Consider the following 24,274-nt stretch of genomic DNA (forward strand, 5'->3'; position numbering starts at 1 on the left):
AAGTGATTTTTCCAAATTAACACGGTCAATTTCCCGTATTTTCTCCGCTGTTTCAATTTGAGTTTCTTTCCAAGCTTCGTTGTAAGCTGCATATATAGAGGCCGCTATGAAACGTTTTTGACGCTGTTTGCGTGGTCCCATAATGAAATCACGTAAGTCAGCACCTTCCTTAAGTAAAGTCAAGTGTTGCTTAATTTCAACCAGTGTGGATGTTTGTAGCCATTCGAGGCAGAGTTTCCCTACACTGTAAGTTGTTATAATCCCTGGATGTTGTCTCTGGGAGTATCTAGGGTCTGGCCTGTTCTATTTGAACCCCTGTATTTTGTTCAGGAATCTATTTTGGCAGTTATTTGTGTCTGTGGGCCAGATCAACCATTTTTTCCATTCAGGATGTGTTCTGTTTTGGTTTAAAATATGGGAAACGTCTATTTCAACATCTTCAGTGCGATTACTGTCTGGTGTTGGTTTCGGAATAGACGGTTTGTTCAAGTCTTTAATTTTGGCTAGGCCAAGACAGGTAGTCTGTTGAATTGTATCATTCAAAAATATAATTTGTTCTGGGATCATGCAGGCTCTAAATAATGATTCTATACCTTGCACTTGCCAATCTTTTGTACCCCAGATTGTTTTCGTTTCAATATTATTGTTCCAGAAATCAAAACCGAATGTTTTCATTTTTTCAAAAAATGTCTCTGAATAGATTAATTTTGTGTTCGTAAGCATGGTTTTCACTCCTGTTTTATTTAACATTCTAAAATAAAATGTTTCTGCATTACTTGTGTTAAACCCTGAGAAGTATGAAAATTTATCATAAAATGATTTTGAACTGCCTTTTGGTGGAGTGCACAATGTTCCCATTGATTAAAATTAAAAACATTTCTCGGTTGAGCAGATTTATGCAGATAATGGTTACCAAAGTGGTTGTAACAATACATTTGGTCATAATTAGATGAACCTTGCAAATAATCATGTTCTGTAAATTTAGCTGACATCACTAGATCTGACATCATATCATTAATACTTTCAAAGTCCCAATCATCAGTGAATGTGCTCGGTTTTACAAAGTCACTTAATGAAACCTTAAATTGATGAGGATACTTCAAGAGCTCGACCGGGCCATAGATATCGTAATCAGTTTTGTCCCATGCTACCCCACCGGGAATAGGATTGGCTGTGAAGTTTACTGAAGAAAGTTCTCTCTTTCTCGATGTGTGAAGACTTGTGTGGTTTCAGGACCAAGTTGATTTTCTGACTTGCTGTGTCCATTGTAACATATTTTCCCTCAATGAAATGTCCCAAGCATAGTACCATGATAAGCCAAAGTATGAGGACAAATACACATAGTGCCACCCAAAATTCAATCCATGGAGAAATCAGATAGGTTTCTTGTAGTTGATGACTGAGTTCCTTTGCTTTGTCTTTAAAAGTTTTTGATGTTGTTGGCTGTTCCTCAGGTTCACTTGGATCCTCAGAAAAATCATCGAAGTTGATGAAGTAGCCTGATGCTGTTCTGTCAATTGTTTCAATTGCTTCTGGATTCCTTTTTGTTTTTGGAATTTGCTTTGTTTCATTAGCATAGTCTGTGGTTATCATTGTAGACTGGTGTTTCTTGATGTAAGATTTTGATTTGGTTTTCAAGAGGTTTGAGTTCCATGGCTTTGTTGCATAGTCCTTGTTGATCCACTGTAGGTTTATCAAATGTGATTAGTCTCTCAGTTTGAACCTCTGTGTTTGTAGCAAACTTTGGTGTTCTACTACTTCTTGGGAGTCCACTTGGCCTACTACTTATTATCGGCCACATGATTGTGGTTTAACCAGGTCGATGGATACAACTCGGTTCTCCTTTTTACCAGCAAGGGGCGGTAGTACAACTGATCTTGTTCCGTTGATAGCTAAGACAGGTACTGCTTTTCTGTAAGAAGGCCCAAATTCCTTCTTCACCGCGATTTTCTCTCTGACCAGATCCCCGATTTTTGGAATCCAGACAGGCCTTGCTGGGACAGGTGGTTTCTCTTCAGTGGTTGTTGGCTGTTGTTTCAACTTTATGTTGCTCAGGTCTTTTCTTTTTTCATTTAAGTCCTGTAAAATAGCCAAACGATCTTTGATATCAAAGCATTTTTCTTTAACCACTGAAGTTTGACTATCGAGGTCCTGCATTAACATTCTAGTCCCAAACAATAGTTCGTACGGACTGAGACCTCTTAGAGAATTTCTTGGCAGATTATTAAGACTACGTTGGACACTTATTAAATGTTTGACCCACCCAGCTCCCGAACCTAATACCTTTGCTGTTATTGATTGCTTTATGTCATGTTTTTTTCTTTACACAATTCCGTTTCCATCAGGATGAAAGGGACAAGAGTACCGCAATGCAATGCCCATGCTGGTCATGGCCTCCTTATAAGCTCGAGAGCTAAAAGCAGGACCCTGGTCAGAATGTAGCATGCCAATTGCGTATGTGTCGATAAAGACTCGCAAATCTTTTATAACAGTTCTGGCATCAGCCGAGCGCTGGGGCATACATTATAAGTGATAATAGTCTCTACATGTTAATATGACGCATTATTCATACTGTTTTTTTAAAAAAAATATTTATTGTTTAATCCAATCTGGAGCGAAACGCCATGGTAATATACCGTCTCGGTCGCCACTGCGATCTCTGTTGCAGTCTGGGCAGTTTTTTGCAAATATGTGATGTTCCAGGCTCATTCCTGGCCACCAGTATATTGATTGTAATTCTTCCAGAGAATCCTTAAACTTAAGGTGTCTAAGACCCTCACCCATATGTGCGTCTGCTATTAACAAGACTCTCCTGTTCGTGTTTGGAATTACCCTATCCCCCACTCCAGGGATTAGAGCAAAAGGAACAGAGTTTGCATCGATTATGTATGTATAATTGAGTGGATAGTTGATGGGTAGCGCTGAGCAGTCGTTTTTTGATGACGTTTTCACCGCCAGCATTGTTTCCCCGTCAATGTATTTTTCTGAACGCTTTTTTGTAGCTACGGAAGCCGATTTAGTTGCTTCCGTTGTGGCTGTCTCAGCCAATGAATTCCCTGCAGTGTGAACGCCATCACGCTGATGACTCAGTGAGTGTATCACGTGAGTCTTTGGTAGTTCTTTCTGTAAAAGAACTACTTGTTCCCAAAGCGATTTTTGCTTGATTGTGGCACCTGTGTCATCTTTGTAACCGTTTTGAATCCATTTCTGTAAATCGTTATTGTATGATTTGACGCAGTAATACGAATTGCACACTATTAGTGTCGGGAATTCGCGATCGGCATTATCTAGCGCCATTTTTAACGCTATTATTTCAGTTTGTTGTTCTGAATTATTTTCTACCGAGTGTGATTTTGTTACCAGAGGTCTCAATTTACCTCCGCGCCACACGTTTTTTACAATCTCGCATGTGGCGTTATAGGCTAGTTTTCCCCAAACTGAGGGTTGAGCATGTCCGTCTGTATAAATTACACAGGCGTATTGTCGTATGGGCAGAATGTCGATTGGCAGAGGGTATTCTCTTTCCTATTCTAGATTTTTTAATTTTTTCATTTCCGGGTCAAAATAGTATTTTACTTTGTCTGTAGCAAGAGAATTTTCCCATTGTATCCATTTTGGATTTAGTGCCACAGTAGGTAAATTACATGGGCTTGTTAATGCCTCAAAAGCTGATTCTGCTGTTCTGACTGTAATCCGTCTGCCGTCAGCTTGGTCTCTTTCTCCTGCTACAGCTGTTTGAACCGCATGAACAATCTTTTCCTTAATGCTGAATGTTTTTTCAGCTTCTGTGTACAAATGTGATTTGTATGCTATTGGTACCGTTTCTCCCTCATTAGAGGTTAGGTATGTGAATCCGCATCTTCCTGGGATGACCCGGATTACAAGGTTGCGTGTGTTATCGCGTGTTTGCAATTTTGTTTTAGCTAACATGTCTGTTTGCAATGATCTCAAAATCTCTGTGTGTTTTTGAGTCCAATTGATTATTTTAAAATCTGGTTTTATTAGGTCATAGAGAGGTTTAACTCTCTCTGCATAATTTATAATGTAAGTTCTTCCGAAATTCAGGAAACCTAGAATTGATTGTAAGTTTTTCAGCGTTTTGGTGCTTGGATTAAAGCGCATTTCTCTAAGAAATTGTCAGCCAGGCTTTTGCCTTCACTTGATAATTCATATCCTAAAAACAGGACAGTTAGATGGGCAATTCTTGACTTTTTGAAGTTGAATTTGTAACCCTCTGCTGCGAACCCAAGTATTATGGTGTTCACTCTTTTCAAGTGAGTATCCAAGTCATCATCTGTTAGATAGATGTCATCGACATAAGATAATGCCTCATCATCATATATTTGTAGTAACTCTGTTACTCTCGCTGAGAATAATCCTGGGCTGTTCTTGAACCCCTGTGGTAAATGACAGAATTTTGCTGCGAGCCATTTATTGAGAAAGCGGTCAAATATCTGCTTTCAGGTGCTATATTTTGACAAAATAATCCATTAGAGATGTCTAATGTTGTTTTGTATTTTTTGCGCACTATGCTATTCATTAGTGCTGCACTGTGTGAGTTTTGTACTGCAAAAGTTTTGCAACATGAGTTTAGGTGTCTGTAGTCCAAAACTAGACAATATGAATCATCTGGTTTGGAGACAGGAAACAAAGGATTGTTCATTTGTGAGGTGCAAGTTTCAATCACCCCCTGGTATTCAAGTTGATCTAAGATCTCCCTGACCTGTTTTTTAGCTTCTTGCTTAATTGGGTACTGCCTCTGTGCAGTTGGTTGAGATTTTAACTGGATTTTGTGAGGAGGAGAGTCCTCATCCCATCCCACATGGTTTTTATATAATGCAGGAGTTTAGGCTACTGCCCACTTTCTTGCAAGTGTATATTTTTTATGTATTGGAATATGATTTGAGAAGGCAGGCATAATCATTTCTTCGCCATGAGGGCACTCCCTGACAAACTCCGGTGGCCAGTCTTTTTCAGCTAAAAGTATGTCATAGCCTTTGGAGAGATTATCCCAAAATAGACCCCTTATTTTCCTAGTCTTATCTCCCTCTATATGTAATGTTATTTCATATATTTTATGAGGTTTGCTAACTCTGGTATCTGCAGTTTCCACTTGAATGTATTTGTTTGTGTCCACTGTCTCCAGATGATTCATCAGGATCTTGCGAGCTATGCTCACTTCTGCTGCGCTGTCTAGCATTGTCTGAGCCCACTCTCCGTTTTTCAGCTGTGTCCTCAGGATCCTCGGCATGTTTGATTACTTTAATACTGGCTACCTTCTTTTTTGGAAATTGTAATTTTTTACTTTGATGAGCAGGTTCCTTGTCTTTGGACTTGAAGTGCTCTTCCCTTTGTTCTGACCGTCCTCTTCTTTCCCATTTCTGCGAGGAAGTCTGAAAAGATCGAGATGGACGTGTATCAATATCTTGATATCTATCAGGTTTCTTTAAATTATCCCTATTTCTAAGGTTGTATTTATTCTCAGAGGGCTCCCTCTGGGGAGACTTGTGTCCTTGGTCCGGAGATCTTTCTCTCCGCCGAGGAGACCTTCCTCTGGACCGCCGAGGAGACCTTCCTCTGGACTGGAATCTTTTTTCTTTGGGAGTGGATTGTTTGTTTCCATCCCAGCTCTTTTTGGAGTGTTCAGATTATTTTTAATAAATACCTTTTCAGGATTTTCAGTTAGTTGGGGTTTTACTGGTTTCCCACCCAAACTATCTCTTCCTAGTTCTTCATAGGATTTTTCTATGATTCTGGCAAGTTCAAATGGATGTTCTGCTATATCTGTCTCTTTCAATTTCTGGCGGATCGCCACAGATGCTGCTTCTCCTTTTATGTTGGATAACAGTAATGCTGATACCTGCTTGAAGTCTTTCAGTAATTTCATACCCAGAGTTAAAGCAGGCTCTGGACCGTATTCATTTTGAATCTGTTTTAGCACATCTGGTATTACCGCCATGGACGGAACACCATGTGTTTTTGTGTAAATGGAAGCAAAGACTGTGCCCCAAGTGTCACAGTCCTCCACATGTGGTGTGATCCCCATTGGAAGACAGATAGTCAGAATTCTGTGTTTCTCAACAGGGGTAGTATCCGGAAATACTGCCTCTATTTGAGTGATTTTTTGTGCTAACCAGAATGGAATTTGTTCCCGTTTAATGGGTACCTTGCCTAGACAGGACTGTATGTTCTGTGGTGTGATTTTATTTGTGTTCCCCTGATGAGGGGTCAGCTGTGGAACATTAATAGTTGGTTGGACTGTTGAAGTCCGCATTACATATTGGACTAGTTGTCTATGTATTTTAAACAGTTGTTTTAGCTGTGCTAAAAGTTCTGGTATTGACATTTTTTCAATGTCTGGATGTGGTGTGTAGCTGGCTAGAACTGGCCACGTTGCTCCTGGTCTACATAGTGGACCGAGCCTGGTGATGTGATTATTATGTTTTAGGGCGCCTTTAAACCAGAGCAGGTGCTCTTGGTATTTTAATGGTATTTCCACCTCCTCGAAAGGGGTGTAGATATCCGGTGGTTCCTCTATTTTGTAATAGTGGAACTCCTTTGTTACAGCGTTTGCTGCTGGAAAGTTTATCCATGAATAGAATACCTCTGTCTGCCGATATTTGTGTGCCTCAATTACGAATATGACTGTACCACCTCTCGATGTCAGTCCATTTTCTATAAGTTTAAGTGTTATAGTTTTCCTTATGTTGACCGGGATGAGTATTGCACCCGGGTCTTGCTGTAGGAGACTCGTGTCATCCGCTAGGAGTTGAGCTGCTATTCTAGCCGCCTCCCTTTCTCCTTCGCTGTCTGACATTTTACTGACAGGAAGGTTTTTTTTTTTGTTTTTGTTGCAGATCAGGTTTTCAAGGAAACAAAGATTAGGTGCACAATATTTTGGAACACTGTATCCTTCAACGTTGAATAAACCAAAAACCATACATAGGAGTCTCCTCCTACTAAGTTTGGCGGATTTTTAACCTTTGACCCACTCCAGACGTCTTTGGAGTATTTATGGGAGAAAGGGTCTGTGTGAAAAAGCATGACTGAGTTACTCTAATGCCTTGCGTTAGATTTATCGCCTTACCAAACCGTTGGGCGCCATGTAGTGTAGTTCCTATTATCCCAATAGGCTCTGCTTATTGGAATAATATCTTCAATAGTATAGACGTAGGACAGAGGTTAACTAGGTCTTCTACTGACGATATTAGACTTAAGTTTTGTGTGCCAGCTAGCTCAGAGTTCACTAGAAGCTTTCTCGAATAGGCGAGGAGGAGTTTAACCTCCCTGGATAGACAAGAAGGGATTTAGTTTCTGACAACCATAGAACATGACAACTTTGCTCTCCCTGATCAAGAGTATATCTCTAGAGTTGTGTGAAAACAAAAGACAGCTATTTTACTCAGTCAATACGTGCATACTTAGTTTCACCAGATTGTAGAGAAAAGAAGAGAAGGGCGTTTTCAATAAAAGGTGTTATTTATTGATCAGTCTCTTTTCTCATACAAGAGAAATGAATCGCTACAATTGCAATATTTATAGTTAAGTAAAGTGCATACAGTAAAAGCAGGATTATAAAATAATACTGTAAAAGCATTGATATGGTTTCTTAGCCATATGATACTTTAAAATGGATAAAAGATATACATACATATATACATTGACTAATCATACTCAACTGGTGCTTCTAACTACGCCTACCCCGGTGTACCTGACCTAAGCCTAATACAGGGGAGGGAGTAAGTAAGTAGCCGTTTAAGTTAACTTTTTTTTGCCAAGAATCTGACTCAAGAATTCTCTGCAAGGGGTTAGTCAGTTCAGTACCTGGGATTTAGAAGGCAGGAGGGCTGGTATCTCTTTCTCAGGACTCGGTATCCCAGTTACCCGCGAGGGCAAGCTGGAAACGCTGAGGCTGGATTCCTCGGCAAGAGGAAAGGCAGCGTCTTCCTCAGCGCGTCAAAAGGGGAGGGGCAGCGTCCGTGGGCTCTCGCATCAGCTGGGCTCTCCGGCAAGTATTCACTGCTCCAGGTTCATCACCACCGTGTCTTTACTTAGGGCAGCGTTGGTATATGTATACCTGAGAGGTGCTGGGTTTGACGTAAGGATGGACATAAGACGTCAATAGAGATGTCACTAAGAACTGATCGTTCTTGCAGTGCTTTACAGGAGTTCTCGGACTAAATCAAAACATAGCAGGCGGGGATTTCTCAGGTTTGCTGAGGCTTGGATTTGTTTAAGAACTCGGTGTGCTTTCTAGGGGGCTGGAGGAATAGTGCTTGCTTAATGTGACAGCATGCGCTATGACTAATTTATGAAACAGGTTTCTGTGCCGTTGTATGGATATTAGTGATTTATAACCGGATAAGGGTCAGGAATAGGAGTATCGATACAGGTCCCTAGATAAACACACTTCAGCTTAGCGTTGGTTCACAGACCAACTAAAATTGGATAAATTAGCTCTCAGACAAGCTGAGCGCCGTTGGAGGCGTAACTATGATCCCTTATTGAAAACTGCCTGTATCGACTTACTAAAACTGTACAAAAAATCTATTTTATTGGCCAAATCCTCCTACTTCTCCCAGAAAATTCTTAGCTCAGCCTCCAAAACCAAAGATATTTTTACAATTGTAGAAGAACACTCCCTGCCCGATTGCGTCACTGTTCAACCCCAACCCTCACAGGCCCTTTGTGATTCCCTCAATTCCTTTTTTCTTGACAAGATCACCAACATTAAAAACAATATTTTTCCCCCCTCCTTGTCCACTGCTTGCTTCTTACCTCCCATGAATTCCTGCTGCTTTAACGAGTTCCCTCCCATTTCCCAGACTGAGTTTAGCTCCTTGTTACATGCAGTCAGCTCAGGCTCACCTAATGACTGTTGTCCCCCTCAAATCCTGAAAGCCGCCTTCTTGGCTTGTCCGGGCCCTCCGTTAGCACTTCTCAACAACTCGCTTGCCACAGGCTCTGTCCCTGATGCTTTTAAACAGGCAGTTGTTGTACCTATACTCAAAAAGCACGGCGCTGACCCATCTGTCCTGAGTAATTATCGGCCGATCTCCCTCCTCCCCTACTTGGGGAAGGTTTTGGAGACTTATGTCACCCGCTGCCTCAGCACTTTCATTGAAAAATCTTCTTTTTTAGATAATCAGCAAGGCGGGTTTAGACCGGCCCATTCCACGGAAGCTGTCATCGTGGCCGTAATGGATGTGCTGAGATAAGGTGCCGATAAGAACCAAGCCCAAGCCCTTGTTCTATTAGATCTGTCGGCTGCTTTTGACACGGTCGATCACGTTATCTTGATCGACCGTGAAAGAAACGCGGGCATTCAGGGCTTGGCTTTAACATGGATCAGCTCCTTTCTGCATCAGCGTTCTCAATCGGTTCATTTATCCACTTTCTCTGCCCCTTATTCCTCACTTTCCTGTGGTGTCCCTCAAGGCTCTGCTCTTTCGCCCCTCTTATTTAATCTCTATATGCAACCCCTTATAGCTTTTCTTCGTCACACCCCTGTCACCATCTTCAATTATGCGGATGATTTACAGTTAACTTTCCCCATTGATCCCTCCCCTTCCTCCCATACCAACTTCCAATCCACAATGCTTGCCATCTCGGAGTGGATGGACTTCAGCCAGATGAAGCTCAATCCCAGCAAGACAGAATTGGTACTGACAGGAGGGTCTTCCAACCCCTGGAGTTCCAGCTTCTGGCCTCCTTCTCTAGGCCCCCCACCCTGTCCTGTCAATACGGTGAAGAGCCTTGGCGTTATCATCTCTAGTGACCTATCTATGAGGCCTCAAATCAATGCCATCACTTCTCCCTGCTTTTACCATCTGCGCAGGATCGGCAAAATTCGCAGGTTTCTTACCACCGAGGCCCTCATACTTGTCATTATGGCCCTTGTAACCTCCCGTATTGACTATGCCTACTCCTTGTACGTGGGGATCCCTGCTTACCACCTTCATCGGCTTCACCTGGTGCAAAACCAGGCGGCCAGATTGGCCTTTCAACAGCCTAAGCACCAGCATGTCTCGCCCCTAGTGAGGAGATTGCATTGGCTCCCAGTAGCCTCCCGATGCATTTTCAAACTGGGCTGCACTGTTTTCTAGTCACTCCTTGCCCTTGCGCCAGCTTTCACCTCCCTCAGTCTTAAGCGTTACGTCCCCTCAAAGAATCTCTGGTCTTCCACTCATAACCTCCTAATCGTCCCCAGGTTCAAACGCAAAAAGCATGGAGGCTCTTGCTTCTCCTTCCTTGCCCCCACAACTTGGAACTCCCTTCCCACTACTATCTGACTCTGTCTCAGTTACACTAGTTTCCGTATACTTCTCAAAAAAATCTTTTCCAGTTAGCTTACGAATAATTCTCGCTGTCCACCTTCTCTGCTTTTGTCTATGAGCGCCATGAAACTGACTGGTGACCGTGCGCGGTAGAAATAATTTTAACATAACATAACATAACTGCTATGAACATATTCTTGGTTTTTTTTCTCCAAATTTGCGTAGGTAGTAATATCGCAGTCTCTACGTACAGAACTGCCTAGAGTTTTGACTGTAAACTGCAAGGTCCCCTGCGCACGCTAGTGGTACATAGATTTAATTTAGTATAGTATTGAGTGTAGGAAAAAAGAAACACTGTTCATCCACTGCTCTGTGTGGTTCCAGGATTTAGTGTCCTTGTTGTGCGCTCCTTGGTACAGAGTCTTAGTCTAGCCAACACATGTTCCGTCGCTGCAATGAAGTACACAGCGATTTCTTCAGGGCTAAATTGCTATGATTACTGTCCTTATTGTCGGTTGCACTTCTGTCCTGAAGGTAAATAGTAGTAGATGGTCTCAAGGGTAACAGATACCAGAATTCATTTAATTAAAGTTTCCTCATGAAGCAGATTCAATATTCTGTAATGCAGATGAGTATTCAGAATGATACGGTGAAGCATCTGGTGAAGTCTCCCGCATGTGAGAGGGACGGAGTCCCGCGGCAGCACAATCAAAGCTGGCTGACAGCCATAACCCTACAAATAGGGTCTCACAATTATTAGTAGCTGCATATTCTGAATACTAATCTGCATTACCGAATATAGAATCTGCTTCATGAGGAAATTTTATTTAAATTGAATTTTGGTCTCTGTTACCCTTGAGACCATCTACTACCTGCAGGACGGAAGTGAACACGTGTGAACCCTTACATCCTTAGATAAGACTCGTAGTAATATGAGGAAAGTGTTTTTAGGAGGTGTTTTTAGGACAACTGTCAGACAGGAACTTTATACTGGCTGAGGTTTGCTAAGGTCCAACTATAATGTTAATCAAAGAAGATAAGAAAAAGGCTACCATGTTGAAACAAGCATTTTTTCCCCCAGTGAGGAAGGACTGCAAGGAGTAGAGCAATTAGTGAATGAGGTTCAGGGATTCCAGAGTGAGTACTCTGATTTCTGGGATCCAAAATACAATTTAAGGAGAATCCAGGAAAAGAGACAGTGCCAAGGAAATTGATTTTGAGACTGGAAGACCAGGTTGCAGTAGATGGAGAAATAAATTTGATGTTGAAGAAAGGAAAACTTTTGCCACTTAGGGAAGAGTTCAAAGGATTTGTGAGTAGTCAGTTTTGGATGGAGACCGGGGATACAATTGAGAGAGTTGAACACATTCCTAGTTTACAAATATTCCAAGATGGACGAAATCCTTCTTTGAAGGGATTTGCTGTTGAAGGACAATTTGTTGATAAAATTGGATTTAAAGGATGCATATTTTACAATAGCCATGGAAAAGTACAGTCAGACCTTTCTGCAGTACATTTGGAGGAATCAGTTGTACCAGTTTCAGTGTTTATCATTCGGCCTATTTCCTGCACCGCGGTGTATCACTATGGTGATCAGGGCAGCAGTGGCTTTGTTGAGAGAGAGAGAGTGTTATTTAGTTGATAATTTATTTAGATGATTTTAGGGATGTCACAGAAAAAGAACTGCTGATGATGAGGAATCTACTGGAGAGTTTGAGTTTTATTATAAATGAAGAAAAATCGGTTTTGACACTGTCTTGGGGTGGAATTTCTGAGTTTCAAAATAGTTACAGTTCAGGTGATGTTTTTTTCTGGGGAAGAAGGTAAAATTGTTTAAAAAGGAAAAAAAGTATGTATTGAGAAAAAAGTACCAGACCTTACAAAATCTGGCGATAGTATTGTTATCCTATTCAACCCAGGCTGATTTCCAGGGGCCATTACTTTAGAGGGCTCTACATAGAGTGAAAGAAGAGGGTTTGAGAGAGGGCTTGTGGTATGGTGAGAAGATAAGTTTGAATCAGGAAACAAAAGTGGAGTTGGATTGGTGGTTGGAGAATCTGGAGGCATTGAATGGGTGAGCAATTTTTGGTTTCATGCCAGACCGTTTTGGAGACAGATGCCAGTCTGCCAGGTTGGGGGGCATGGTTAGGTGTTCAGGAGACTGGTGGATTATGGACAAGTATGGAGAGGAACCAGCACATATGTTGTATAGAATTAAAAGCGGAATTGGATGTGTTGAAGTCAAGTCAAGTCAAGTCAATAGATTTGTATAGCGCGCTACATACCCATAGGGTCTCAAGGCGCTTGAGGAAGGGTGGGGAATTACTTGTCGAATATCCAAGTTTTGAGTTGCTTTCTGAATGCTAGGTGGTTCTGAGTAAGGCGAAGGTGAGTGGGAAGTGAGTTCCAGGTTTTAGCTGCCAGGTAGGAGAAGGATCTACCTCCCATGGTGGTTTTGTTGATGCGAGGAACAGTGGCCAGGGCTTGGTTGGAGGATCGTAGCTGACGGGTGGGGGTGTAGAAGGACAGTCGTGTGTTGAGGCATTCGGGTCCAAGTTCGTAGAGTGCTTTGTGTGCGTGGGTGAGGAGGCGGAACGTTATCCTCTTATGTACGGGGAGCCAGTGGAGGTTTTTCAGGTGACCAGAGATGTGTTCTTTACGCGGGATGTCTAGTATGAGCCTGGCTGAGGCGTTCTGGATGCGTTGGAGTTTTTTCTGGAGTTTAGCGGTGGTACCGGCGTATAGGGTGTTTCCATAGTCCAGGCGGCTCGTGAAGAGTTTCAAGGGTGTTTAAAAGGGAAGTACAGTATTATTGAGAACAGACAATGTATCTGTAGGGGAAACATCCTTTACAACGAAACTTTTACAACGCAATACCATTACGACACAACTTTTACAACGCAAACCATTACAACGCATAGCGCTGGGGGGCGCTCTAGGATAGGGAATGTATTTAATGTACTATCCAACACCTTCCCTACTATCCACGGGGACTGGAGTTGGAATAGTAAATTAAATAAATCACTATCCAGCGCCTAAAAGCACTATGCGTTGTAATGGTATGCGATGTAAAAACTGCATTGTAAAGGTAGGCGTTGTAAAAGTATGCGTTGTAATGTCATACATCCATCTGTAGTGGCATAATAAATTCACTTAGGGGGCAGCAGGTCCAAATGTGTATCAGATTTGGTAAAGAAGCTTTGGGTTTTCCATATACAGCATAAGATAAGTGTGAAAGAAGATTCGTTTCTGGGGCAGGTGGATGCTATAGCAGATTGGAATTTGAGATACTTGAGACATTTCAGCGGCTGAAAGTTGTATCAGGATTGTTCAAGAGAATATTTTGGGAATTGGGGTTTGTGGAAGTGGCTCTATTTGCAAGCAGGTTGACATTTCATAAAAAGAAATATTAAAATGTGAAGCCTGACCCGGGGCAGCTGCAGTGGATGCATTTCAACAGAGTTGGTTTGCGGATCTCGTCTATCTGTTCCCCCTGTTTGCGATGATTCAGAGGGCTTTGCTGAAGGTGGTGTTGATGACACCATTTTAGGCATCGTGAGCATGGTTCCACATGTTAATGGAATTGGCTTGCAAATACCTTGCTTAATTCCATTGAGGGAAGGTATATGAAGCAACAGGGATGAAGAAGAGCCTCCTTTGATAATGTCAAAGGTATTATACCTTGTTGGTACTTGGAGTCTAAATCTTGTGGCGGCGCCGTTAGCGCAGATAGTGAATTCTTTTGTTGAACAGTTTGAGAGAGGACTGAGTTACAGGACTATGAATTGCTGTAGGTCAGCAATTTTGGAAGGTATTGGTTAGGTTGATTGGATATCTGTGGGAAAACAGGTTGTGGTATGCAGGACAAAGACATGTAATAGGTTAAGAAGACCTCCTAGGGTAAGTATGATGTTCTGTGGGATGTGGACTTGGTATTGGCCTTGTTGAATTCCTTGTCACACAGCATATACTTGTGTTTTAAAAGATTTTCAGTGAAGTTGGCTACTTTACTATGTTTATTTTCGTGTTGAAAGGCTTCTGATGTGTAGGCTTTGGGGATACGCAGTAGGTTTTTATGGTCTGGAAGGGCTGTAGTTTGAAATGCAAAGAAGGACTAAAACTATGTCAGAATCGTTTTTCTCCACAGTTTGAAGAGTGTAGGAAATGTTTTGTGGGTGAGTGTATGCAAAAGTATAATACTAGAGTTTTGGAGCTTAGTCCCAATAGAGAGAATCAATTATTGCTTTTGTATTTGAAGCTGGTATGGCAGTGTCTTCTACTACTATTGCAAGACCGATTACATGGAATATGGAACAAGCAGGAGTTGGTTCAGGAAGATTAAACCTCTTCTTATGAACGGAATGATGGAAAATAATGCTTTTAGGTATGGTGGGAGATTGGAGGAATTATAAAGGAGGCTGATTACTCTAAACCGAGTTGTTTTGCAAGGCTTTATTGTACACCAGTGGAACACATGGCAAGTGTGACGTTGAAAGGCTTTCAACATAAATAGTGATATTTTATGGTGTTGTAATGAAATGCAGATTATCCAATTAAAATGGAGAGAGAATATAATGTTGGTAAGTTGCAGGATGTAGAGAATTGTTTACGTGGATTTATTCTTTACATTTGTTTTGTATTTACATAATCAACATTGAAGTAGTGAAGATGAAGATTTTGAAAGTTTGTTCTAAGATAGAAGAAACAAGAAGAAACATGGGAGCTTTTGATGTTCAATGCATTTAAAAGAGGAAGAAGGTTCTGGGTGGGGATTACTTATAAGTTAAGGAGGTTCCAATTCTAGATTGGTGATTCTGATGATGTAATGTGGTACTTTAAAGTGCTGCAAGAGTGGCATTAAAAGAAGTTAATGCATAATGCTAGCCTGTGTCTTTAGTGAAATCCTGATTCTTTCTTCGTTTCAATTGGAGAATCGTCATTCTGTTCGTATCTCAAGGTTTGAAGTGTCGATCTCATTACCACGTTCTCCGCTTGTGACTTGTAGGATTGTGTGTAATGGCTCATCCCTGCTCAGCAGCTAAGCAAGGGCCCTTCTAGGCTTCTCTCTCCCACCCTATGTTCTCACAAGGGCATATTTCCATAGAAACTGCATTTCACTGTCATCAGTAGTTCTAGACTTTAAGTTATTAATGTCTTTCAGTGAGTAATGCATTATAATTAATATGTTGGTATCAAGTCTCCAGGTCTTTCAGGCCGAGCCCCACATTCCCCATCTGTCTACGTATGTCTACGAGGATATCACATTTCTTAGCCTGCATAATGTCCCTCAGGTCTTTACCTTAAAGGCTTCCCATAATACAGAATAGCCATCAACTCTGTCACTATTAAGCTGGAAAAATTCAACAACTGCTGCACGGTTTTCCCTTCTAAATTCAGCATCAAGGAAGGCTTCCTTTGGAAATCTCCAGGGAATGTAAAATAATCTGCCTCGGGGTGCAGGCAACAGGAGCATGTGGAGTCAGCACGCAATCCAGGTCTCCCGATCCACTGTGGTGTGGAGTATGTCATGTGGAGATAGTGTCGCTGAATCATTAGAAGGCGGGTCAATATGGGGAACTCTCTGGGAGTCATACAGTCTTCCCGTCAGGGACATAAGACCTAGGGAGATATCCAAAAGTGTTCACGAGGAACTATTTCCGCAGACATAAACCAGTAATCAAGCCAAGAGGAGATTCCATTAACAGCCGACTAGTAAGAGTATACCCTCGCGTCCCCTTGTCTAACTCTCTACAGGTCTTTGAGTCACAACACACCAAGCATAGTTGTTAGCATTTTCTGTGCTTGGGATTTGCTTCCCCTTGCAGGTTTAGACACATCTAACACAGGCTTCAAGGTGGTATTCATATCTCCTTCCATATAATGACATTTGCCTCAGCCATAGGACACCGATCTAATATCTGATCACAGAAGCCTGGGGAGACAACACTGGTGCCACGTGTATTGATGAGTGGGACCTTCACGCCACAGCATGCGATCCTGGAGTATAATATCTAGCATTGGAATCAACTCGCTATCTGGTCAGTCTAAAGTCTGGTGATTCACTGAGAAGTATGTACTGCTTGAGGTTCATGCTTTTTTCAAAATGTTCCTGACATGCCCTCCAGAATTATGTGCAGGCATTGTGCACATGTGCACCACATGTCTCTTTCGGATTCGGGTTATCTACACTCAACCCATGCCATGCCACCGCAGCAGACACTAGTAAGGATGCAAACAAAATTACAATAATAGTAAACACAATATATCTGAATCTGCAGAGCAAAGGCTAGACCTATTGGCCTTGCCATGACTTGTTCTTTTCTTTTGTGCTATTTTTTTAATTAATGTTTTTTCAACACATAAAGATGTGTGGTTCCCCAATCTGAAAGTACAGTCCTTTTTTGAGATTATTGATCATAGAAAATATCAATCGATCTGACTAAACTTTAAAAAACTAAAAAATATTTTACACACTGATAAATCACTAACTACAATGTACAATCACATCACTTCGACCTAGACCTTCCATCACCTCTATTTCCCTTTGCCATTATTGTCACCTGTCCAGTGGACCCAAATGATGTTGCGACACCAATATTGAGAGAAAATGGAGCACTGTTGTCACTTCCATGTAAAACAGATATTCATGAGCGACCATACGTAGGAGTTGGGACTGCAGTTCCTAGCGCTTTGTGGTCAAGTATGACCAGCTCCTTAGCTCTGGAACCTATGTCATGTGCATCTATTTTAGTAGATTACCTTCCAACACTCTTTTGCACCTCAAAGCATATTTGGCAATTTTTAATTGAAGCAACACAAGGCGTTGTCAAATGTGTCTAACGTTTCCTGAAATCTTTGCACCATATGGTTGTGCGCCACTGGACAATTTTCCCTGGTCTGAGGCTCTGGGCCATCTTTGAGAGGGTGGGAATAAACTGTGACGCTTCCTGCAACCTGTAGTTCATCTTTGGCTCGGTGAAGCGCTGCCGACTTCAATGCCTGTTATCTCCCTGCTTTTCAAGAAATATCTATATTTTTTTTAGATGTATATTTTTTAAATGATTTAAAAAACAAAATACCATTACAATTCATTAACTTGTCTCATCCATGCTTCCCCCACGCCATAAACAAGGAGAGCGATGTGAGTCCCTCTGTGTGCAAATATATATAAATCTATTCATAACATGGGATCACTTAAACAGCATAATTGGTACTCTCACATCAAGTTACAGCAGATCAGCATCACAGACATATCTAAAGAGTATTAATCAACTGTCCCCTCCACATCTTGCCCCGGTCCAGGGTCTCCCATTTCCTGTTGTATCTGGACTTTTACTAAGTCCCATTACATACATATTGATTTGCTATTTTATACTCACCACCACAGTGCCACAAACCAAGTGTGTGTCGCTCACCTTTGATTCTCCCTGTGATGGTGAGAAAGCCATCCTGGTCGAACTTGCCAATGTCACCGGAGTGTAGCCAGCCCTCCTCATCGAAAGCCTCCTTTGTTTTTTCAACCATGTTCAAGTAGCCCATGAAGACGTGTCTCCCCCAGAAGCAGACCTCCCCGTTACCATCCTTGTCCGGCATATGGATCTTGCTTCTGCATCCTGGGACTGTCTTCCCGCAGCTGTGGGCAAAAAACACAGAGATATACTGAATGGGTCACCATAGCAGTAACTGCAAGTTCAACCGTCAGGTCTCCTAAACGTTGGGACCAATAAATATATGGTTCTGTATCCCTTCGGGGATCATTTAAGGATTGGTGTATTGGAGCATCCACCGTAAATCTGCGGTATCTTGAGCCCTTCCATGGCTAGCTAGTGTTTTCGTGGGCAAACAGCTGCAGTCTACATCCCAGTGCTGGTAATGAGGCCTGGGGGATCATGACAGTGGAGCCCCTGTCTCTGTGTTGCCCAGTCCCATGCCTCCTCAAGAGTATCTAAGAAGTAAGCCCGGGACATGTATAAAACCTTCAGGCTTGCAGAGAAGATCAACATATAGTTCAGAGATATTACTCTCAGTTTAGACTCCACCGCATCAAAGGATTTACATTGTTTCTGGACTCTTTTGGTATAAACAGGGAAGATTATGATGCAGACTGACTGGAAATGCTATGTTCCTTTGACCTGTGTGGCTTACAGGATATTTTCACAGAAATGTCATATCCAAGCGACTATGGGACAATGGGGTACCCCAGGTGGGAGGTACACAGCCACTGACCAATGTGCCCACTCCACCACAAACCAAGGAACAGCGTTTCCCCCGAAATCCAGGACTTGAGTCAGGTCTTTATGAATGATTCTGGGTTTGGGGTTTCAGCTCCACCCAGGAACCCTACGAAGCGTAGCTTGTTGGGAAGGGAGTGATTTTCGGTGCCCTCTGTCTGGGCCTACAATATACGGGAAGCAGATAGCAGATTGGTCACCTCTGACTTTAGATCCGCCATGTCGTCCTCAAGAGTCGAGACGCTACCTTCCACGGTCACACGTCAAGCCACGTTACAGAGGGCCTGATGGAGCAGTGCAATGTCAACTCCTGCCTCCCCTATTTTCATTTCTACTGCTTCATAAGAGGTATGGATCTCCTGCTAAATATTTGCCACTTGAGCTGATTCTTGCTGGTCCTGCGACTGACCGGAGGCGGGTTGTGGCAGCCATTTTCATATGATCAATGTAGGGAGTAGTGTATCTGTCTGTTTGGGGCTGGTATATTGTGGAGGGTCTTTGTCCTTCTCCATAATGGCTGGCACTCCTGATGGCCACGGTTCATTAGGACACCTTTCGCTGTGGGGGCTGTCACAGTTCTGTAGAGGTACAGAGTAAAGACTTTAGACTATAGAAGCACAGTCACCAAATGGGCGCGTTCCTCCAGAAACTGTGCTGGAAAGAATCATTGGAAACAAAACTAAGGGAATCATTAGCATGGCGGGCGGACTTTGTCCGCCTGCCACAGCCCCGGGAAATGGAACCGCCCGCAATGCATGCGATGGTCCCACTCATACAATTAGGATGCGCCCGCCACACTGGCGGGCGCATCCTGCATTTTTAACATTGCAGCGGGTGGTGCTGAAAGCACCGCCCACCGCAAGGCAAAAATGCAAGTTGTACATTTGAATGCACAACATGACAGGCACCGTGCAGCGCCTGCCATGTTGTACATGCAAATGCAGGGGGGTACCATAGGTACCCCCATGTGCACCCCTCAACCCCCAGAATACCTGGGGGACCGCTACGGCCCCCCAATGGCAAGGACCGCATGACTTTCCGTGGCGGCAATGCCGCCACGGAAAGGCATATCCCCGCATGTGTCCTAACATGGATGGCAGTGTCTAACAGACACAGCCACCATATTAAAACCTTTTCCGCCCGGTCGACTCTTCAACCGGGCGGAAAACCCGCGGACGGTATTTCTGTCCGCCGGGGTCCCCCCGCCATATTACAATGGCGGGGGTAAATGGCATGTAGGCGGGAGGGAATGTCGGGCGGATCGCCACCGCCATGCGTGTGGTGGAGGTCCGCCCAACATTCTAATGTGCTTCATAGCTGCTGATTACCAAGCCAAAGTGTTATCAAGTTGACTACACTGTGTGAAACCGGGGTTTGATGTTATGCCAGTCATCAAGAATTTGTGAAATTCGACAATGATTTCATGCATTAGTTGGTTTCCCTTCCTGTCTACATAATCAATCAATCAATCAGAGCATTTATATAGCGCACTACTCACCCGGGGGGTCTCAAGGTGCTGGGGGGGGTCCCCGCTACTGCTCGAACAGCCAGGTCTTGAGCTGCTTCCTGAAGGCGAGGTGGTCCTGGGTCAGGCGGAGGTGGGTCGGGAGGGAGTTCAAGGTCTTGGCGGCGAGGTAGGAGAAGGACCTTCCCCCTGTGGTGGCTCTTCGGATGCGGGGGATGGTGGCGAGGGCGTGGCCGGTCGATCGGAGCTGGCGTTTGGGAGCGTAGAAGTTGAGGCGGTTGTTGAGGTATCCTGGGCCTTCGTTGTGTAGGGCTTTGTGTGCGTGGGTGAGGAGGCGGAAGGTGATTCTTTTGTTGACCGGGAGCCAGTGCAGGTCTTTCAAGTGTCTGGAGATGTGGTTGCGACGGGGGATGTCCAGGATGAGTCGTGCTGAGGCGTTCTGGATCCGCTGGAGTCTCTTCTGGAGTTTGGCGGTGGTTCCGGCGTAGAGGGCGTTGCCGTAGTCCAGACGGCTGGTGACGAGGGCCTGGGTGACCGTCTTCCTTGTCTCGGTGGTGATCCACCGGAAGATCTTACGTAGCATGCGCAGGATGTTGAAGCACAACGAGGAGACGGCGTTGACTTGTCCGGTCATGGAGAGGGAGGAGTCCAGGATGAAGCCCAGGTTGCGTGCGTGGTCTGTGTGTTTGGGTGCGTTGCCTAGGGCGGAGGGCCACCAGGAGTCGTCCAAGGCGGAGGGTGAAGATCCCAGGAGGAGGACTTCCGTCTTGTCCGAGTTCAGTTTCAGGCGGCTGTTCTTTATCCATTCGGCTACCTCTTTCATCCCTTCGTGAAGGTTGGCTCTGGCGGTGGCGGGGTCGTTGGTGAGGGAGAGGATCAGCTGGGTGTCGTCGGCGTAGGAGATGATGTTGAGGTTGTGCTGGCGTGCGATGGCTGCGAGGGGGCTCATGTAGACGTTGAAGAGGGTTGGGCTGAGCGAGGAGCCTTGAGGGACGCCGCAGATGACTTCGGTGGCTTTTGATCTGAACGGGGGGAGGCGGACTCTCTGTGTCCTTCCGGCGAGGAAGGAGATGATCCCCTCCAATGCCTTCTCCTGGATTCCATACCGGTGGGGATGGTGTTATCTGTGAGGCAATCTTCCACTTTATGACCGGGAAAGCTAAGCCTGGCGCAGCACGGCCTGGTTTGCACATCATTAATAGTGTTGTGACACTTACTCAGCCCGCTGCAAGAACTCCCTGCACCATCCAGTCTGAGCAGCACTGCGGCCGCAGTCCAGGACTCCGACTGCATTAATGGCTGCACCAGCAGTGTGTGGCGGGGTTCAGGCTGCAAGCACCACCACTCTCCTTCGGCAGCCACGACGCATGGGTCCATAAATTGCTGTAATTCAAACTGAAATCTGTGCCGCGGCCGGGCCCTAGACTGTGAAGTACATCTGCTGGCTGTTCATTGGGCAAATTAAATCCTGAGATTCAGTCTCAACGTCATGTGACGTCAGTGGCTTTGCTCAATGACTGAAACACTGTCGCCAACCGCTGAGCCAGCCCCCACGCCTGCTGCAGCAACGCGTGCTAGGCGTTAAGACCAAATTGCCAGTCAGAGATATTTAAGCAGCGCAGAGACTTCGCTTAGGAGGCGCTACAAATGTGTGACGATGCATTTCAGTGCGTTGATGCGGTACACCACACTTAAATGCATTAGTCTAACGCCAAATGCGTGGTACTTGGCAGGGCTGCAGAACTATTTCCTCTCCTGCCCCGCCCACCTCACGTCTACCCCGGAGATAGCACAAGCAGTCGGCATCACCCTTCCTCAGCCTGCTCAGCACAATGGGTAATATGCAGACCCCAGACCAAACAGTCTACTGTAAGACCCTCTAACCTTCTGCATTACCTGTTGCACATCCCATTTGGGCAGCAATATTATCTGGGGTGGGAAGTAGAGGATGCCTCTCGTTGTCAAGGGAGGGCCGAGAGCACTGTCCCCACAGGTCTTGGATCATCAGTGACTGTGTGTGGAGACCTAGTAGATGGGCAAGTTTGGTCCGCCACCTCGAAACAAGGCCTCCGGTCCACCAAGACTCATGTACCCCTTGGGAAGTCTTCACCTAAGCCCGTCAACAGGTCGGACCCGGGTATCTTCTCACCCCACTACAGGACAGGCAGCTGGACACATGCAAGGGGGGCACGGAAGGCACTCTCACCACTGCCATCGCCCTGTGGCAGTGGGCACTTCAGGTGTGGGCCAACGCTACCCCCCAGCAAGGAGGCAGGCCGGGGTTTGTATCGCTCTCTCCTTGGGGGCCCACCTCATGGGCTATGGCCTCCGACCAGGTCAGGTGGCCATAGTCTTGCATGAAGGGGCAGCAGAGTGCAATTGCCTCTCAGGCAGTCGGTGGGCCTACAGCAACTTTTTTATGCTGTAGGTCCGAACCCAGTGGTAAAGGACATCCTCGGTTGTAGGGGGATTGTAAGCAGGATGTCTCTGGATGGAGGAGGCGGTCTATGGGCATTCCTAAAACAAGTTTGCCATCTTGGCCTCCTTGGCCACACCCCCGATTATACCAATTGTACAGTGTTGAAATGAGGAACACAAACACTTTACCACTGGTTAGCAGAGTTCAATAGCCAGCAAATGTAGTATTCAGCAAAAAGGCACAAGACAAATCTGGGGTAATCATGCAGAAAGTACAAACTTTCAACAGTGAACATCATGAAATGGTGGTGTTGGTAATCAACGAACAAACAACAATGACCAGAAAGCAATGGAGAAAACTGAATGACATTGCTTTTCTGTTTTACAAAATAAAACCCAAGCTTTAGTGTTTGTTTCTATGAAACTAAAACAAAAAATAAAGTTGTTGTTTGTGCTTCCATGATACACCAGCCCAGCGGGGAGCGTTACAGATAGTGAGCTGGCTGCCTCTGTGCCGGCAGAGGGGTTGGGTCTCCACCACCCTAGCAGCTAGGTGGTTGTTTAGAATTCTCCAGGAAAAGACTGCCTTGTCAGTGAAGCATCATATTTTAATCAATCAATCAATCAATCAATCAGGTCATTTGTAGAGCGCACTACTCACCCGTAGGGTCTCAAGGCGCTGGGAGGGGGGGGGTGCCGCTACTGCTCGAACAGCCAGGTCTTGAGCTTCTTCCTGAAGGAGAGGTGGTCTTGGGTCAGGCGCAGATTGGTCGGAAGTGAGTTCCAGGTCTTGGCGGCCAGGTAGGAGAAGGATCTTCCTCCTGTTGTCGCTCTTCGGATGCGGGGGACGGCGGCGAGGGCGTGGTTGGTTGATCTGAGGAGGCGCTTGGGAGTGTAGAAGTTGATCCGGTTGTTGAGGTAGCTCGGGCCTTGGTCGTGTAGGGCTTTGTGCGCGTGGGTGAGGAGCCGGAAGGTGATTCTCTTGTTGACCGGGAGCCAGTGCAGATCTCTCAGGTGTCCGGAGATGTGGCTGCGTCGGGGGATGTCGAGGATGAGTCTCGCCGAGGCGTTCTGGATCCGCTGGAGTCTCTTCTGGAGTTTGGCGGTGGTTCCGGCGTAGAGGGCGTTGCCGTAGTCCAGTCGGCTGGTGACGAGGGCTTGGGTGACCGTCTTCCTTGTCTCGGTGGGGATCCACCGGAAGATCTTACGTAGCATGCGCAGGATGTTGAAGCATGACGAGGAGACGGCGTTGACTTGTCTGGTCATGGAGAGGGAGGAGTCCAGGATGAAGCCCAGGTTGCGTGCGTGGTCCGTCGGTTTGGGTGCGGTGCCCAGGGCGGGGGGCCACCAGGAGTCGTCCCAGGCGGAGGGCGTGGAGCCCAGGATGAGGACCTCCGTCTTGTCTGAGTTCAGTTTCAGGCGGCTGGTCGTCATCCATTCGGCTACGTCTCTCATCCCTTCGTGCAGGTTGGCTCTGGCGGTGTCGGGGTCGTTGGTCAGGGAGAGGATCAGCTGGGTGTCGTCAGCGTAGGAGATGATGTTGAGGTTGTGTTGGCGTGCGATGGTCGCGAGGGGGCTCATGTAGACGTTGAAGAGGGTGGGGCTCAGTGAGGATCCTTGAGGGACGCCGCAGATGACTTTGGTGGCCTCTGACTTGTACGGTGGTAGGCGGACTCTTTGTGTTCTTCCGTCGAGGAAGGAGGTGATCCATTCCAGTGCCTTCTCCTGGATTCCGATGTTGCTGAGGCGCTGTACTAGGGTGCGGTGGCAGACAGTGTCGAAAGCCGCGGAGAGGTCCAGGAGGATGAGGGCCGCTGTTTCTCCGTTGTCCATCAGAGTTCGAAGGTCGTCGGTGGCGGCGATGAGGGCGGTCTCGGTGCTGT

The 24,274-nt window shown here is 45.1% G+C and overlaps 1 protein-coding gene across 1 annotated transcript in view; it reads right to left on the bottom strand.

Annotated features, from left to right (window-relative positions):
- LOC144820054 (long-chain-fatty-acid--CoA ligase ACSBG2-like) overlaps positions 1-24,274 on the bottom strand; it is a 191,671-nt gene that overhangs the window by 30,258 nt on the left and 137,139 nt on the right. The window contains exon 12 of the mRNA XM_078677708.1: positions 17,693-17,910. Coding sequence (XP_078533834.1) covers positions 17,693-17,910 — 218 coding nt within the window. The remainder of the gene's footprint in view (positions 1-17,692; positions 17,911-24,274) is intronic.

The sequence above is a fragment of the Lissotriton helveticus genome, chromosome 2_1 (assembly GCF_964261635.1).
Source record: "Lissotriton helveticus chromosome 2_1, aLisHel1.1, whole genome shotgun sequence".
Classification (NCBI taxonomy): domain Eukaryota; kingdom Metazoa; phylum Chordata; class Amphibia; order Caudata; family Salamandridae; genus Lissotriton; species Lissotriton helveticus.